The 18,776-nt window shown below is 42.2% G+C and overlaps 1 protein-coding gene across 2 annotated transcripts in view; it reads left to right on the top strand.

The window, feature by feature from the left end:
- The window catches only part of SPATS2 (spermatogenesis associated, serine-rich 2), a 132,225-nt gene extending 121,961 nt beyond the window's left edge, over positions 1-10,264 (top strand). For both annotated transcript variants that reach the window (XM_005877335.2, XM_005877334.2), the window contains 3 exons: positions 5,109-5,211; positions 6,357-6,574; positions 7,903-10,264. In XM_005877335.2, the coding sequence (XP_005877397.1) occupies positions 5,109-5,211; positions 6,357-6,574; positions 7,903-8,217 (636 nt within the window). In that variant the 3' untranslated portion in view covers positions 8,218-10,264. The remainder of the gene's footprint in view (positions 1-5,108; positions 5,212-6,356; positions 6,575-7,902) is intronic.
- Positions 10,265-18,776: the final 8,512 nt, after the last annotated feature.

The raw sequence follows: 18,776 nt of genomic DNA, 5'->3' as shown, positions 1-18,776 counted from the left end.
TGTTAATTATAATCTGTAAAGATTATTTGTGTTTAACACTCATATTTTTTTAAATTTTTAAATTTTATTTTTCAGTTATAGTTGACATGCAATATTATTTTATTTTAGTTTTAGGTGTATAACATAGTGGCTGACAATCATATAATTTATAAGATGATCTCTTCTCCCCCCCTCCCCCATTTCAAGTACCCACATGGCATTATACATAGTATGACAATATTATTGACTATATTTTCTATGCTGTACTTTACGTCCCCATGGCTATTTGGGGACTACCAATATGTACTCCTTAATCCCTTCACCTTTTTCATCTATAACCCCAACCCCTCTCTCCTCTCCCCTCTGCACTCTGGCAACCATCAGTTTGTTCTCTGTATCTATGAATCTGTTTCTGTTTTTGTTTTTTTTTTTGGTTCATTTTATTCTTTAGATTCCACATGAAAGTGAAATCAGATGATACTTGTCTTTCTCTGTCTGACTTCTTTCACTTAGCATAATACCCTCTAGATCAGTGATGGCGAACCTATGACACGCGTGTCAGAGGTGACACGCGAACTCATTTTTTTTGGTTGATTTTTCTTTGTTAAATGGCATTTAAATATATAAAATAAATATAAAAAATATAAGTCTTTGTTTTACTATGGTTGCAAATATCAAAAAATTTCTATATGTGACACGGCACCAGAGTTAAGTTAGGGTTTTTCAAAATGCTGACACGCCGAGCTCAAAAGGTTCACCATCACTGCTCTAGATCCATCCATTCTGTTGCAAATGGCAAGATTTCCTTCTTTTTTATGGTTGAGTAAATTCCATTTTGTGTATGTACCACAACTTTTTTTTTTAACCCTCACTGGAGAATATTTTTTCCATTGATTTTTAGAGAAAATAGAAGTGGGGGAGGTGGGGGAAAGAAAGAGAAACATTGACACGAGAGAGACATATCAGTTGGTTGACTCCCACATGAGTCCAGACGGGGGTCGGGAATCGAACCTGCAACCCTTTGGTCTGAGGGCCAATGCTCTAACCACTGAGCAACCGGCCAGGGTTACCACAACTTTTTTATCCACTCCTCTTTTGCTGGGCATTTGGGTTGCTTCCATGTCTTAGCTATTGTAAATAACACTGCAGTGAACATAGGATTGCATAAATCTTTTTGAATTCATGTTTTGGGTTTCTTTGGATATATACCCAGAAGTGGAATCACTAGGTCATAAGGTAATTGCATTTTAACTTTTTGAGGAGCTTCCACAGTTTTGTTTTGTTTTTAATCCTCACCTGAGGATATTTTTCCATTGATTTTTAGAGAGAGTGGAAGGAGGGGGGGGGGAAAGAGAGGGAGGGAGAGAGAGAGACATCAATGTGAGAGAGACATATCGATTGGTTGCCTCCTGCACGCACCAATGGGGGCCAGGGATCAAGCTTGCAACCAAGGTACATGCCATGCCCTTGATGGGACTCGAACCCGTGACCCCTTTAGTCCAAGGGCTGACACTCTAACCACTGAAACAAACTGGGTAGGGCAGTATGGACATCTTAACGACGTTAATTCTTCCTACCCGTAAACACAGTATATGCTTCCATTTTTAGGGGGGGGGGGGCAAAAGTAGATTTACAGTTGTGTGTAGGAGAAACACAGAATTTATTCTTGTATTATTATTAATTATTGTATTTTCCATATGAACAATTATAAACCTACTTTTGCCCACCCTATATTTGTATCTTCTTCAATTACTTTCTTTGGTGTCTTTTTTTTTTTTAAATATATTTTTATTGATTTTTTACAGAGAGGAAGGGAGAGGGATAGAGAGTTAGAAACATCGATGAGAGAGAAACATCGATCAGCTGCCTCCTGCACACTCCCCACTGGGGATGTGCCCGCAACCAAGGTACATGCCCTTGACCGGAATCGAACCTGGGACCTTTGAGTCCACAGGCCGATGCTCTGTCCACTGAGCCAAACCGGTTGGGGCTTTCTTTGGTGTCTTATAACTTTCCAAGTATAGGTCTTTTACCTCCTTGGTTAAATTTATTCTTAGGTATTTAATTTTTATTTATTTTATTATTTTTTAATATAGTTTTATTGATTTCAGAGGAGAAGGGAGGAGGCTAGAGAGATAGAAACATCAGTGATGAGAGAGAATCACTGATTGGCTGCTTCCTGCACACCCCACACAGGATCGAGCCAGCAACCTGGGCATATGCCCTGACCAGGGAATCGAACCTGGTTCATAGGTCAACGCTCAACCACTGAGCCACGCTGGCTGGGCATTTTTATTTTTGATGCAATTGCAGTGATGAGAGAGAATCACTGATTGGCTGCTTCCTGCACACCCCACACAGGATCGAGCCAGCAACCTGGGCATATGCCCTGACCAGGGAATCGAACCTGGTTCATAGGTCAACGCTCAACCACTGAGCCACGCTGGCTGGGCATTTTTATTTTTTTGATGCAATTGTAAATGGGATTGTTTTCTTAGTTTCCCTTTTTATTAGTTCATTATTGGTGTATTAAAATGCAACTGATTTCTGAATATTTATTTTGTTTCCTACTACTTTACTGGTTTCATTTATCAGTTCTAGTAGTTTTTTGGTGGTATCTTTAGGGTTCTTAACACGTGTACTTTTTAAATTCTTAGCTAAAGAACAGTGTTTCTGCCCTGGCCAGTGTTTCTAAGTGGTTAGAGCAGTGGTTCTCAACCTTGGCTGCACGTTAGAGTCACCTGGGAATCTTTTTAAAATCCTGATTTCTGGGCCTCATCCTCCGGAAATTCTGTTTCTTTGTTATGGGGTGGGGCCACAACATTAGTAACAAAGAAACAGAATTTCTGGAGGATGAGGCCCAGAAATCAGGATTTTAAAAAGATTCCCAGGTGATTCTAATGTACAGCCAAGGTTGAGAACCACTGGGTTAGAGCGTCGGCCCACACACTGAAGGGTCATGGGTTTGATTCCGGTCAAGGGCACATACCTGGATTGTAGGTTCAATCCCCAGCCCCAGTTGGGGCATGTGCAGGAAGAAACCAATGCATATGTCTCTCTCACATCAATGTTTCTCTCTCTCTCCCCCCTGCCCCCCTCTTAAAAAAAAATCAATGAGCCGAAACCGGTTTGGCTCAGTGGATAGAGCATCGGCCTGCGGACTGAAAGGTCCCAGGTTCGATTCCGGTCAAGGGCATGTACCTGGGTTGCAGGCACAACCCCAGTGGGAGATGTGCAGGAGGCAGCTGATCGATGTTTCTGACTCTCTATCTCTCTCCCTTCCTCTCTGTAAAAAATCAATAAAATATATTAAAAAAAAATCAATGGAAAAAAATATCCTCGGTTGAAGATTAACAAAACAAAAAAAGAAAGAAAGAAAGAGAGAGCAGTGTTTCTGAAACTAAGCATGGGGACCTTAGAGAGGTCAGGGTATTCATTGATAGTTGGAGACACTGGGGTTCTAAAAAATTGTTTATAAACTATGAGCTTTATAGACAAGGGGAGTTGGCCTTCTCTAATCCTGAGCCCTTAACTTCTGTTCTTTCTGAATACATGAGGTTTATTGCTATATTTAAGTGGAATACTTGCTGCAGAGGCTATATAACAGCCTTTGTAAAATAAAAACATAGATGGAAGATCACCTAAGCCCTTACAGGTCTCTTTGTCATCACTCTGATTCAGTATTTTACACAAACCCTAGGTTATGTTATTACTCTCACTTCTTCCACTTAGACTCTATTGGGGTGAAATAGCAAAACAATGCAAATTTTTAATTACCATTTTCTGATTAACTAAAACTATGTTACTAAATTTTATAAAAAGTCGTCTTCATAGTGATGCCAATCAGTCTCATTCAACTATCTGGGAGAAGCCGGAAACCCCTTTGGAATTAAGATGAGAATTCTGGCTCTTACAGGCTTCATCTGTTCTCCTTCCTGCGTGGTTGAAAAGCTGCTAGAAATATTTCTGCAGGCTGACTAAGGATCTGTTTCTCTCCACATTTTGAGTGTACTGAAGTGGGTGCTATGCAATTTAAATGTCTGATTTCCAGATCATTTTATTTCCGTCATTCCTGTTATGTCTTTGGCTCAACAAACTCTAGAATTTGTTTCAGACTTAATCTCAGACTGATATTACATGTTGAAGGCTTTGTCACAGAGCTTTGTGTGCTTCCCTGAAGCTTTAGGGCTTCAAAGGCCAGCGGTAATTTTTATTTCTTCTTTCCCTTTCACTGCTAGACACATCTCAAGGATTCTGATGCATTCAGTTCTACCCCTTGAACATCCAAAGTGGAATTAGACCACTGCCAAGACTGCTCTAAGGAGTTCAATTCTTCTGAATTTTATCTAGAAGAATTATAACTTTTCTTTTTCATCTCCTTTTCATCTTAAAGTGATTCCAGGCTACGTTAGAAATTGTTTATTGAAATAGACCCTCAGAAACACTTTATTCCTAACATGTATTTAGTCCCTCACTCTCTGTAGTATAGTTAGTTTTTGACCCAAGGGGTTGACTACTTCTCAACTCAGTCAGCTTAAAAGGGTTAAATTATATGCAGCACAAACTTCTCATTTGTGAAGTTGATTTTTTCACATGAATGATTTTCCATCTCAAGAAATTGTTTCTATTTCAAGGACTAACAAATTCTACTTTACAAAGAGTTGAAGTGGGTTTCCTAAGGAAGTTTTTACTAAAGAACCAGACCATCTATTTAAATGGAATCATTGTTGTAACTTAAGAGTGTTTTTTTGCTGCTGCCTCTGTTTATAAACTGTGAGCTATATAAAATGTATAAAATGAAACAATGTGGAGAGTAGCCAATAGCGGAAAGTGGCCCTCTATAAATTCTTTCTCCTTTCTCTGCAGTTTCTTGTGATTATACTTAGTGGGCTTTGACCATCATGTAGTATTTCATAAAGCTCCTAAATAGACTTCTCTTTGGGCTTTGAAGAAAATGACTGAATTTTGTCAGTCACTCAGCATTGGTAATATTGTGGCCATTGAGCAAACTTTGAAGCAATAAAAATAATTCAATTGAAAATAATTCTGTTTCATTCATACATAGCAAGCTGTAGATCCCATGTGTACTGCATGTCTCACCTGGAGGCTTTTCTTTGCCCTTTTCCCAGCACTTTGTTAGCGAACGTAAATATGACGAGGATCTGGGAAGAGTAGCCCGGTTCACCTGTGACGTGGAGACCCTAAAGAAGAACATTGATTCATTTGGACAAGGTGAGATAGCAAGAGATTCCGGGCACTGGAGATGGTGATGAGAAGACCACACTGTACTAATTAGAGACTGAAGTGCTGGTTGGCTTCTATTCTGATTCTTCTATCGTGCCTCTTGTGTTTTGTTTGTTTTTATGAAAAGTAGCTCTGAGATCTTTAAGAAGTCAGTGGATGCAGATGCTTGGAGCACTGAGGATGGGCTCCCTAAATTTGCAATAACATTTTTTTCATCCATTCTCTGTTGAGTTGAGAGTGTATGATATGAAGTATAAAGAGCATGGAGCTCTGGAGTCAGACCAAGTTTGCCTCTACTCATTTTATTCCTCTGGAACCTCATTTTATTCCTCTCCAAAATGGAGATAATAATACCTACCTTGCCTGGCATACAATAGGTGATAAAACAATAGCTTCAAAGAGGGTGGTGCCTCTAAGGTGAGAATTTGTGTGCCACCAATCCTGAGCTCAGCTCCTTGGTTCTTTCCATCTCAGTATGAAAGTGAAATGTTGGCTCTAGGGCAGTGATTGTGTACTCAGCACTAGTCCAGGCTTAACACCAAGAAAAAAATCTAGTGGGGAGCATTAAACCATTGAATTCTGACAAAATTCGAATTGAAAATGTTAATATTTTTCAGCTAAATTGGTATTTTAAGTTTGGGATTATTTTTGCGAAAGAATCCTAGGAAGATACATGTTTGTTGTAAAGACTAGTTCTGTTCATATTAACTAATCTTGATTAGTTATACTGTGCATCATTCAAATTTTTTTAAAAAGATTAACTCTTTACCTTTGTCTTTCTTTGTAGTGTTCCTTTGTCTGTACTTTAGAGTGTTCCTCACATAGGAACTGTATGTATGGCTTATATTGTTATTCCTAGGTTTAGGTAGTAGGAAGAGCCAGGACCTTAGGTAGTAGGAAGTGTCAGGAAGGCACTAGTTGGTGGGGGGATAGGTCACTCTGGTCTTGAACTATTGGCTTATTTCTAAGAGCAGTGGGAATTTGGAGGAAGAGGGCAGAAGGGAGATTTTCCTTTTTGTTACCCATTTTATGTATAAGCGTTCTTTATCTTAAATTGCTCTTGTGAAATGGGGAAAACCTTACCCTTCATCCTCTTTCATCATATGACCGCATATTTCTTATATTTGTTTCAGTGTCCCATCCAAAGAACAGCTATTCAACCCGATCGCGATGTAGCTCAGTTACATCTGTGTCCCTGAGTAGCCTGTGTGATGCCCCTGCTGCTGCTGCTGCTTCCACCTGTGCCTCTGGTCCCAGCCTTACAAGTACTAACAAGAAAAACTCGGCACCAGGAGAGACTCCTGCAGGCAGAGCAGACTCCAGTGGCCGGTCCTATCAGCCTCATCGCCAGGTAACCTGGCTTCCACACTGAGCTAGTCAGGAAGAAAGCTACCAGATTTTCACAGTTTATTTTTTATTTTATTTTTTTAAATATTTTATTGATTTTTTACAGAGAGGAAGGGAGAGGGATAGAGAGCTAGAAACATCGATGAGAGAGAAACATCGATCAGCTGCCTCCTGCACACCCCCTACTAGGGATGTGCCTGCAACCAAGGTACATGCCCTTGACCGGAATCAAACCCAGGACCCTTCAGTCCTCAGGCCGACGCTCTATCCACTGAGCCAAACCGGTTAGGGCACAGTTTATTTTTTTCTTTTTTTTTTTTAATATATAGATTGTCACTGCTTAAGTGCTGACAGTTCAGTACATTACCTTCCTCTCTTTATTCCCATTCCACACCTATTTTGAATCCCTCCAGCCTGTTAGTTCCAGAGAAAGCATTTGGTATGTATGTTCCAAACCACCAGCCAGTTTAGATTTCCTGTTGCCAAGACTGCTGACTTTCTGATGTTGGCAGTGATTCTAGCTGTCGTAGGTAGTAACGCCTGGTAATTAGTCACAGTGGGAGTCGTGCACCCATCTCAAGGTAGATAAATACCACAGTGGCAGGTTCACCAGAATGAAGCAGCAACTCCTTAGAAGTACAACATAGAATATACCGGAGAGAGTGTGAACTTGGTTCCATAGGGAGTGAACACTAGAAAGTTGAAGCATAATCCATAGTTTCTTTTCCTTGGTTTGAAAAAGATACACAAGAGCAATTGAAAGCAGTGCTGTCAGTAATTCTTCAGAATTGAAATTGGAAGACAAAATTAAATCCCATGCCATAAACTTCCTGGGTTGTAATGTAAAAATGTACTGCATGTCATAGCAGTGTGATTGAATCTATGGTTTATATAGCAAAGCAGATCATAATGATGTTTATTTTATTATAACAAATGTTCATTATCTTTACAAATTATTTATCATCTGCAAAGCTCAGACATGTGATAAGATACTTGCCCAATTGAGGGCTTGTAACAACACAAGGAATGTTCTTCCTTCTTTAGCATGTGCCCAGCTAAAGAAAAGTGAACTCCTCTTCAGTGGAGAAGAGCCTAGGGGTGAAAGGCAGGGAAAAATAGTGAAAGAATGATCATTTCTGATGCAGTGGAATGATCATTTCTGATGCAGTGGCTAGGTTGAATTAGGCAGAATTCTGTGAATCTTGAGAGATCACTGAGTCCGAGTATGGACTACCACAATTATGCTGTCAGAATACTCCCATAAACTAAACTGGAACAAATGGAGTACCACAATGCCAGAGTGTTTTGGACATCATATTCTTTCGTCCTTAGGTGTTGCCGGGGAACCGACGAGGAGGACAAGGCTACAGGCCGCAAGGCCAAAAGTTCAGTGACCCCACGAACCAAGGACAACATGACAGTATGGGTCGTTACAGAAATAGCTCATGGTATTCATCTGGTTCCAGGTATCAGAGTTCACAACCCCAGGCACCAGGAAATGCTAGTGAACGGGGCCAGGCGCTCTCTGCAGGGAGCAATGGAACTGGAGCCAGCATGGAACCCAGCCCAACTAAGCCCTCATTCAAAAGGGGCCCACTCCCCCAGCGCAAACCCAGGACCTCTCATCCTGCAGCTGTGAACTCTTGAGGGAAATTCCAATTGGCCTTTCTCCTTTATCCCACATAATTCAACTTGATAACTGGACTTTAGGAAACTTATAGTTAGATTTAATAACAGAAAGACGTTTTCGCATATCAGTTTTTTTACCATTCTAAATATTTCTTTCCTCCTTTCCTCATTATTTTTGGAGGGCAATCTTTTTTTTCCCTTGACCTTTCCCCGTGATTTGGATTCATTCTGATTGGTCATTTCTACCAGGAATCATGGGCAATGATGGCCAAGTTTCCCAAGGGTAAGCAGTGTTCTTCCCAGGGCACCAGGCCTTTCAGTTGCCCGCAGAGGCCGTCCTCAGCAGCCCCCACGGTCAGGCTCTCAGGAGTGGATGGGTCGGAGCTAGTCCTACTGCCTTTCCAGTCTAAGAGGAGCCACACATGCCTGTCAGGTTCCCTCTAAACAACAGTTTAACCAGGAGAGGCACTGAGGGGATTGTGTACTGCACTGAATTAGTCAGAGAAGTGGAAAATTTAATTGGTGAAAAGGAAAAAAAGACTAGGAAATATTTAAGAATCTGCCTCTCACAAAGTGCCTGAGATTGACACTCAGATCAGGGTTTCAGTCTCCCGCTTGGCATGATAGCTTAACCTGCAGTTTCTTCAAAATATCCAAAGCTTTGTTTCCTTAATTTCCTTAGACTGCAAACGTGTCTAGGGAAGTCCATGGGAAAATAGCATTTATTTAAAGTTAAAAGAGGGGGGAAAAGTATTTCTTTGCTTTAATGTTTGAAGATTTTTGTTGTTATTATTCTCATTCTAAATCGTATTCTTATCCTGAATCAAATTTATAGCTATGTAATTAGTGTTAATCTAAGTGTTACTCATCAAAAAATTGCCGCAGTCAATCTTTAGAGTTGAGTAAATAAAAACAACTGCATAAATGTTCCCACATTTGTTTCCCAGCGGCAAGTGACTTCATTTCATTATCTATTTTTCTTTGGGCCTCATGTGGTAGAAGTCTCTGAGACAGCTTGTTCAGGGCTTAAATGAGGGTGTCTGATGCCTAAGTCATCTGTCCGCTGCTTAGCTTCAGAACCAAATTAAAATGTGAAGAGCCAGAATGAGCAAATGCAGCTGTTCCTGTGGGAAAGATTCATAGGATAGGGAATGACTTTCCAAAGGAGAGCTTACCAGTTTAGAAAAACCACAGCTGCCAACGGCTCTCCCAGGCAACCAAAGGTTATATCAGCACCCCTCCTCCCTGCCTGTCCCTCGACAGGAGTAGTGAATGTAACCGTATAATTGAGCTCCCGCATGTAGCAGGTGGCATCGGTGCCAGACCCTTGCACCCTATCCCCACTCCAGCATCTATGATTTAATAACAGCAGAGCGATTTATTTCTCCAGTATTTGTTCTCCCAAGTCTGAATCCCAGACTATAAGTGGCAGTGGTGCAGAACTCAGCTGCCTCGGGGCTTCCCCTGGCTCTTTGGCTGAAGCTGAGCTGCCTGGTTCAGGTTGGTTGAACAGATTTAGAGAGGACGAGAGATTGTGTGTGTCTTTCAGTAATGAAAACAGTAGTCAAGGAGTACTGGGAAGCCATTTTCTAAAAGGCTCATCACCTCATTTTGGGGAATTTGTCCAATAACACCATCAGCCTGCTGGGTGTCAGGAAAAAAAAAACACACCTGCTTTTCTGATTAATTGCTTACCTTATTTTATAGGAAATTCAGAAATTGAAACAACCTTGAAGGATTCTGAGGTCTATCTCTGTATCCAAGCAAAACTGTATTTAACCACCCAGACAGATGGGAAGCCACTGTTTATGAAAACAGTCTTGAAGTCGAAATTAAAATCTTATAGAAAAGTATTTGAATATATTTTTCTGTGACCATAAAAAGTTTGAAAATTATGAAGATTTTTCTACATTTTGTTTTTAATTACAAAAGTAGTATTTAAAATATCAAATAATACAGAAATGTAAAAGGAGAAAGTTAAAGTTTCTATTCCTCAGGCTTAGTAATGACTTAGTTTGGTGTAGCCCAGCTGTTGTGGCTCAGTGGTCGAGCATTGACCCATGAATCAGGAGGTCACAGTTTAATTCCCAGTCAGGGCACATGCCTGGGTTGCGGGCTCAATCCCCAGTGTGGGGCGTGCAAGAGGCAGCCTATCAATGATTCTCATCATTGATGTTTCTATCTCTCCCTCTCCCTTCCTCTCTGAAATGAATAAAAAAACATATTTTTTAAAAATAATAATAATTTGGTGTATACCCTTATAGATTTTTCAAGGCATATATGTATATATACACATGAATATATAGATTTTTTGTTTGTATGTGTTTTACGATTTTTTTTAATCATGTCTAAACCATAGTTCATTTAGGATCTTCTGTTGTAGATATTCTGTTCCTAAATTTGCCAATTTGACTTTCTTCGATAAAGATAAGTTAGGTTTATCTTAAGTTTGAATTGTGCAGCCATTCCTTGCTCTCCATATAGATCTGGCCTTCCTAAGAGAAGAGAGGCTCTGAACCCTGGGCAGCTCCCACTGGCTGGTCAAAGAGATCCTACCTAATCATCATTGTTCCTTCCTTTTCCATTGCCTCTTAGAGATCAATGTCTTGCTTTTCCCCAACTTAGAGATAGGACTTGAAACTTCAGATTGCTTATCTCTGGAGTTATATGCCCCTGGAGAGAGAACATTTCAGTTAGCATGGCTTCATTATGAACATCAGGTATTTCCTAGGCCCCTTACTTACCACAGTTCTTAAAATTCCATCACTCCCTCCCTGCCTCTTTTCTTAAAAAAAAAAAGATCAATGGAAAAAATATCCTCAGGTGAGGATTAACAACAAAAGGATGGTACAAAAGGATGGATGCATGATGGAAGATAAAAAATCTTCCCCTATCTTGTCCCATTGATAAGTTTCATATATATCTTGCCACAAATTTTCTAAATTTCAAACATGTAAATATATTTTTCTTTCTTTTATATAAATAGGAATCAAACTATTCATACTTCTATAACCTTGCTTTTTTCACTTCTCACTTTTTATAATAGATTTTTTGTTTTATGAAAAATCAATATATATATATATATATATGCTAAAAAATAAATTAATAATAATAAATTTAAACAGTTCAGAAGTGCATATGATGAAAAATATGCCTTCATCCCACTCTGGACTTTTTGCCCCCTCCCCTGAGGCCACCACTCTTAAGTACCTTGTGTTCCCTTCAGAGATTTTCTGTACTAGCTCATATATATCGTAAGAATGTATACCACTTTTTTAAAATTAAATTTATTGGGGTGACATTGGTCAACATGAATACATAGGTTTCAGGTGTGGGTTTCTATGTTATAAGATTTGTATGTTACACCATACGCTTACTACTCTAAGTCAGATCCCCCTGTCACCATATATTAGGACCCCTTCCTCCTCCCACCCCCTTCCCTCAGGCAACCACCACACTGCCATTTGTGTTCACAAGTTTCAGTTTTATATCCCACATATGAGTGAAGTCATATAATTCTTAGCTTTTTCTGACTGACTTATTTCACTTAGCATGATGTTCTCAGGATCCATCCATGTTGTTGCAAATGGAGCTATTTCATCCTTTCTTATGGTTAATTAGTATTCCATTGTGTACATGTACCACATCTTCTTCATCCAATCCTTTATTGCAGGGCACTTTGGTTGTTTCCATGTCTTGGTCACCATGAATAATGCTCTAATGAACATAGGGGTGCATATAGCTTGTGATTTCAAGTTTTTTGGGAGAGGGATTGCTGGGTCGTATGGTAGCTCTATTCTCAAATTTTTGAGGAATCGCCACACTGCTTTCCATAGTGGTTGTACCAATCTACATTCCCACCAGCGATAGATGAGGGTTCCCTTTTTTCCACAACCTCTCCAACACTTGTTATTGCTTGTCTTATTGACAATGGCTACTCTAACAGGTATAAGAGTTTTTTGTTGTTGTTTTTTGTTGTTGTTTTTAAAATAGATTTTATTGATTTTTTTCAGAGAGGGAGGGAGAGAGAGAGAGTCAGAAACATCGATGAGAGAGAAACATCGATCATTTCCTCCTGCACACCTCCCACTGAGGATTTGCCCACAACTAAGGTACATGCCCTTGACCGGAATCGAACCCTGGAACCTTCAGTCCACAGGCCGACGCTCTATCCACTGAGCCAAACTGGTCAGGGCTATAAGGGGGTTTTTGATTGTAGTTTTGATTTGCATTTCCCTAATTACCAGTGAGGTTGAACATCTTTTCATATATCTATTGGCTGTATCTTCTTGAGAGAGGAGTATTTTCAGGTCCTCTGCCCACTTTTTGATTGGGTGGTTTGTCTGGTGTTGATTTTTATGAGTTCTTTTTTTTAAAAAAATGTATTTTTATTGATTTCAGAGAGGAAGGGAGAGAGAAATAGAAACATCAATGATGAGAAAGAATCATTGATCGGCCACCTCTACTAGGGATTGAGCCCGCTACCCCAGGCATGTGCCCTTGACCGGACTCGAACCTCGGACCCTTCAGTCCACAGGCGGACGCTCTATCCACTGAGCCAAACAAGCTAGGGCTATGAGTTCTTTATATATTTTTTAAATTAAACCTTTGTCAGAGCTACTGTTCGCAAATATCTCCCATCTGGTTGGCTGCTTCTTTATTTTGTTGTGCAGAAGCTTTTTAGTTTGATATAGTCCCATTCATTTATTTTTACCTTTACTTCCCTTGCCTTTGGAGTCAAGTTCATAAAATGTTCTCTATGACCAAGGTCTATAAGTTTGGTACCTATAGTTTCTTCTATGTAACTTGTTTCAGGTCTTATATTTAGGTCTTTGATACATTTTGAATTAATTTTTGTACATGGGACAAACTGTAATCCACTTTCATTCATTTGCATATGGCTTTCCAGTTTTCCCAGCGCCATTTATTGAAGAGAGTATTTTGACTCCATTGTGTGTTTCTGGCTCCTTTGTTGAAAATTATTTGTCCATATACATGTGGTTTTATAGCTGGGCTTTCTATTCTGTTCCATTCTGTGTGTCTGCAAATGCCATGCTGTTTTGATTATCGTAGCTCAATAGTATAATTTGAAGTCAGGTAGTGTGATACCTCCAGCTTCATTCTTTTTTCTCAGGATTGCCTTGGCTATTCGGGGTCTTTTGTGGTTCCATACAAATCTGATGATTTTTCATTGTATTTCTTTAAAAAATGACATTGGGGGTTGCATTAAATCTGTATGTTGCTTTAGGTAATAGAATGTACTATACCACTTAGACCTCTTTTTATGTCGGTATACACAAACATACCTTGTTCTTCCTATGGCTGGATAGTATCTCATTGTATAAATTTATCATAATTAGTTTATCCAGTCCCTACTAATGGTTTTCAGGTTTTTGCTATTATAAGTATTGATGAAATGAGCATCTCATAATATGTATATCATTCCTCATTTGTGAATGTGTATCTTCAGGACAAATTCCTATAAGTGGAATTGCTGGATCTCATTGGTAAAGTATTCTTAAAGATGCATGGATTTACACTCTCGCCAACAGTGTTTGGGAGTGCTTAGTACAGGTGCTGAGCTGGAAGCTGAGGAAAGACAAAGATAACCAAAACACATCCCTTCAAGGGGCTGATAAGCCAGTTGGGGCAACTGATACATACAGATAAAATAATTCAAGGTAATAGTGTTGCATGAATGAGCCATGCTGTCTTCTGAGGGTGAAATCGGGGAAGCACCACTTTAAGGGCTGGGTCCTACACTTAAACTAGAACTATGCAAGGGGTGATCAGGCGTTTGTTCGGTGGTTTATAGGTAAGGTGGCCTTATTTCAGAATCCCAAACCAGGGTACAGACTTATGAGTATGAATGTATGTATGGAGGGGAAACAGGATAACTACATTAGGTTGGGAGTGACCTGGAAAAGTCAGGATGCATGGTTATCAGTCTGTGAACTAAGCTATACTGTTGGAGGTCAGTAGAAGAATGACTTGTTGTCCCTGGGAGTTCTGCCATTTGACTTAACAACATGAGGCTTTGTCTTGCCTGATTTATTGGGTTCATCCTACCTTCTTGCCCCACCTGGTGAGGGTTATATCCATACAGCAGCACACTTCATGGAAGAAACAGGTTCCAAAATGATACCTGTGTGTAGGTCACCAGCTGATACAAGGAGCTATTTTGTCACTATTTTAACCAGTTCAGAGTACAAGACCATAATGCTGGTCTGGTAAAATCAGTCAACTTGACTAAAGCACATTTTTTCCCTTCAAACATTGAGGCACCTACTATGCACTAGGCCAGTGGTTCTCAACCTTCTGGCCCTTTAAATACAGTTCCTCATGTTGTGACCCAACCATAAAATTATTTTTGTTGCCACTTCATAACTGTAATGTTGCTACTGTTATGAATCGTAATGTAAATATCTGATATGCAGGATGGTCTTAGGTGACCCCTGTGAAAGGGTCATTCGACTCCAAAGGGGTCGCGACCCACAGGTTGAGAACCGCTGCACTAGGCACTATGCTGAGTTCTGAGGCTTAGATGAATGGTTCTAGCTCTTGCCTCAACCGCTTTGCAGGTGAAGGGAATAGAGTTCTTAGCTCTTCCTTAAACTCTTAGAAGCTGTGCCCGGTGGCTAGACAGTGTGGTAGAATGGGAAGACCCTGGACTTTTGAGACGCACCCTTGGATTTTAATTCTGACTTCACAGCTTGGTAGCCATGTGAGCAGCAAACCTTGGGAAAATCATATCTTTGGACCTCTCCATGGACTATAAAGTGGAGACAATGGCAACTACTTCATTATTATGCCAAGTGTTGCAGAACAATACCCTAGTGTCTACGTTAACCCGGGACCAATTGAAAGCTCACTTGCCATAACTTTTGCTTTTTGTGTTTCCTGCCCAGTTAAAAAGTGAGGAAAGACTTCCCCTGTCTCCAGCCATACAGACCTTACTAACAAAAAAAAATAAGTCATCCTATATTCCTTTTGTAGCTTTTCTCCTCTAAGTGCATATCTCCCCAGCATGGTGCCCCTCTTATCTGTCTGTCATACTTGTCAGGAAAGTGCACCCTCACCCCCAATTTCTGAGCTTTCTGGATGGGGCAGGCCAGATGCTCAAGGCACTACCTGGGTAAACGCAGTCACCAGCACAGCAGCATACAGGAGTGAAGGGGAGCAGGGCAGGCTTGCCCAGGGGAGAGACAGGGAGTGTTATTTCATACCGGTGTGGAGGGGATTTTATTACCTGCATTGCTACTCCTTGGAAACACTATCTGAAGAAGGTTTTTCTGGGTGAGGAAACTCACCCACCATCACCACAACCAGCACAACTGTTCTGCAGTCCGCCCGCCCCTTCACTGCTGTCAAAACAGCAGGAATGAACACCACCCACTCTGATTCCTCAGGGAAAAGTCAGGTCTCCTTTTTATGTCTCTCTTCAGCTTAACCCAGTTAGGCTTTCTCTGTAACTTGATTTCAAACAAACCCATTTTCTGGTGCTGCTAGGACATAGAGATTGAGATTTCTCAGCCTCACTCCCTTGCTGGCTCCAGGCAAGGTTGTGGTAGGGCATGAAGTCCAGGTTGCTGTTTACAGTGGGCACTCACTACAGGTCACTAACTGACCACTCATCAAAATGACCATACTGTTGCCTTTTAATGGGCTGTTTACCAAAGGACCGGACCAAGCACCCCCGCAGTGTGGCACAGTAGCATACTGCTATCAACCCAGTCAAACCTTGGTTCAGACCCGGTTCCACCACTACTAGCCATGAGACATAAAACAGTTTCTTTACCTGTTAATAAAACCATGGACCTTCCGGGATTTCCTTGTTTGAAAGTTTATTGTTATTTTCTCATAGTAGCTAGGATCACCCACTAAAAGAAAAGAAAAATGGCTTTGTAAAGTATATGATTATCTAACCACTATGCTGCACACCTGAAACTAATACAAAATACTATTGAATGTAAACTGTAATTGTAAAATAAAGTTTAAACAATAATAAACAATGCTATAATAAACATCATTGAACATAAAAAAAGGAATGGCCTAAAATGAGACAGCCAAGAGGTGGCCAAGTACTGAAGGCCTCAAAGTATTCCAAAATGTTTTGTTTATTTTGGTGGGGAAGGGGAACCTTCAGTGAGGCCTTATTCTGAGCTCATTTCAGTGGTCCTAGCACCTGAGGCCAGAGCAAGCGTTCAGGGGAACATTTAAAAACAACTGCTACCACTTCCTAAACTCAACAATCCTCTGAGAAAAGATCATTACAAATGAAGGGACTGATGCTCTGTGAGATTAACACCCATCCTGCCCAAGGTCACGGAGCTGTGTGTTCAGTGACAGTTAGAATTAGAGCCCAGACTACTATGACCTGAAAGCCTGAGATGTTCCCACCACACAACACAGCCTGAGAAGCAGGGCATAGCCACACTGGCCAAGAGACAGACTGCGGGATCTCCAGAGAGGAGGGTAGGAAGAATGGAGAAGGGAGGGGCCCTGGGCTCTATTCCTCGACAGCCACCTGTTCTCACCCACACTGCACACTGAGACTAACTCCTACTGTGCCTGGGGGAGGGGGACTTTTTCCATCTTTTGTGTCTTGAATTCCCCCCCGCCCCTTGCTCTGCTCTTCCCTCTCTCCTTGTTCCTTTTGTAGATAATACTCCCACAGACTTCCCACCACAGCTCCAAAACGCAGCCTCCTGAGTTTCTTGTTGACAGTGGCTTTGAGCTATCTCTGAACACAGCTCTCCCTCAACCTTCCTCTCCCTGTGACACCCACCACGGCTGAATGACTGGAGTTGCGGGGAGGGGAGAAGAAATGAGATTACAGTGAGGAAGCCAGTGCTCTCCAACTTCACAGCGCTCTGTTCAACTCCTCCCTAATCCCCATTTTACTGTCTCCTTAATGTGGGTCCCTGCCCCTTGTGTGTGTTTGGGGGTTGGGGAAGGTGGAAAGAAAAGGCAGGAAGATCTTACTTAGGGACTTAGGTAACAAGGTACAGATAGATAGAGAAAGAGAGAGACTTGCTGAAAGTAACCAAGTTGGTAAAAACTATATACCTCTACCTCTGTTTCCTCATTTGTGAAATGGAAGTGTAACTAGCACTACCATGCTTATTTCACCAGGGTTCCTATAAAATTCAAAATCAAATAAACATTTACATGGTGTAAATGTCACACATTGTTCTAGGTCCTTTACTCGTTCCTAACAATCCTCTGAAGTGTTATTATCATCCCCATTTCACACATAAGAAAACTGAGTCACAGAAGGAAAACCACGCAGTAAGTGGCAGAGCTATTTTCAGACCCAGTTTGGTTCCCAAGTTGGTGGGTGCTCTCAGTCACTGCCCCATCCCGTCTTCAAGGTGAGCTGACCCCTAACCTGCACCCTCTCCTTAGCAGAATGCCTGAATGTCACCCGGAGGAGCACAGAAGAGCGGCTAAGGACCCTGGTGGGAGTGGGACAGCCAGGACCCTCGTGAGGGTGGGAGTGGAGGTGGGGAGCATGAGCTGCAGACTCCTTTTTAGCTCTTTCTTCCTGGGAACAGGATTTCAGGATTCAGAGTACGCTTCCTCTCTTTCCTCCCAAACGCACCAGTTCATTTTAATACAGGTGCTTGGGCCTTGGCCCTCGTTGTGGACGAGTGGTAGGTGGAGCGGCGGACTCTCCTTTCTGATACTGGTGACACTGGGTGTATCTTCTAGAGGGGTGGGGAGTGCACAGCCGCCAGCCTCACTCGTTCGGGAACAAATTGCTGTTTTGGCCCAGGCGGCTCCTCTGGGCGCGGGCGGTAGCCGTGCTCACTTGCAAACCGTGGGAGGGAGGAGCGGCGCTGGCAGCGCGAGGCTGGGGACACCGACGCAGCGCCAGAGACGAGCAGGAGACTGCTCGGGCCGCCTCCTCTCCGGGCGCCTGGCCCCTCCTTTCAACTCCTCACCCGAGGGAGAATGGAGCCAACGCACCCCACCTCTGCCAGCTTCCCCTCCAGATCCAAGCCGAGTTCTCGAGGACTGAAGGGGGGCGGGGAGCGGAGGCTGGGTCCTCGACTCCGGGCTCGCCAGGACCCACGTGCTAGGCTAGGAAGTTCTCACCAGCGTCTGACGTCTACCTGTCCCCGGCATTTGCAACCTGACCCTCTAGCGCAGCCTGGGAGCAACAGGTGATGAATAGAAAAATGGGGGCAAGGCAGAGGGTCTAGCCTCCCACCATCCGCGCACACCTATACCCTTTCCGCTCCGGAGCGCACACGGGGAGCATTTGAACCTTCCTCCCAGGGCTTCCCACCCTCCAATTTCCCAGCAGCTCCCGGCTGCAGCGGCATCTGCTATAGATGGAGCGATCCATTTCCAGGGGTCAAGTTGAGGCTGAGAAAGGCTGGCATGCCCAGAAGCTGTGTGCAGAACGCCCCCCGCCCCCCCCCCTGCTCCCCAGTCGCCTTTAGACTCCCCTGCACAATTGGAATCCCTCTAGGGGTCCCAACCTCCGCCAACTACCCGGCCTTCACCTGCTGCGCTAGTGCCCCCGCCCCTTTTCCGATTACGGTTTCCTCGGGGAAGGCACACTCTAC

The sequence above is a fragment of the Myotis brandtii genome, unplaced genomic scaffold (genome assembly GCF_000412655.1).
Source record: "Myotis brandtii unplaced genomic scaffold, ASM41265v1 scaffold517, whole genome shotgun sequence".
NCBI classification, from domain to species: Eukaryota; Metazoa; Chordata; class Mammalia; order Chiroptera; family Vespertilionidae; genus Myotis; species Myotis brandtii.
This window is presented reverse-complemented; position numbering and strand designations above follow the sequence as displayed.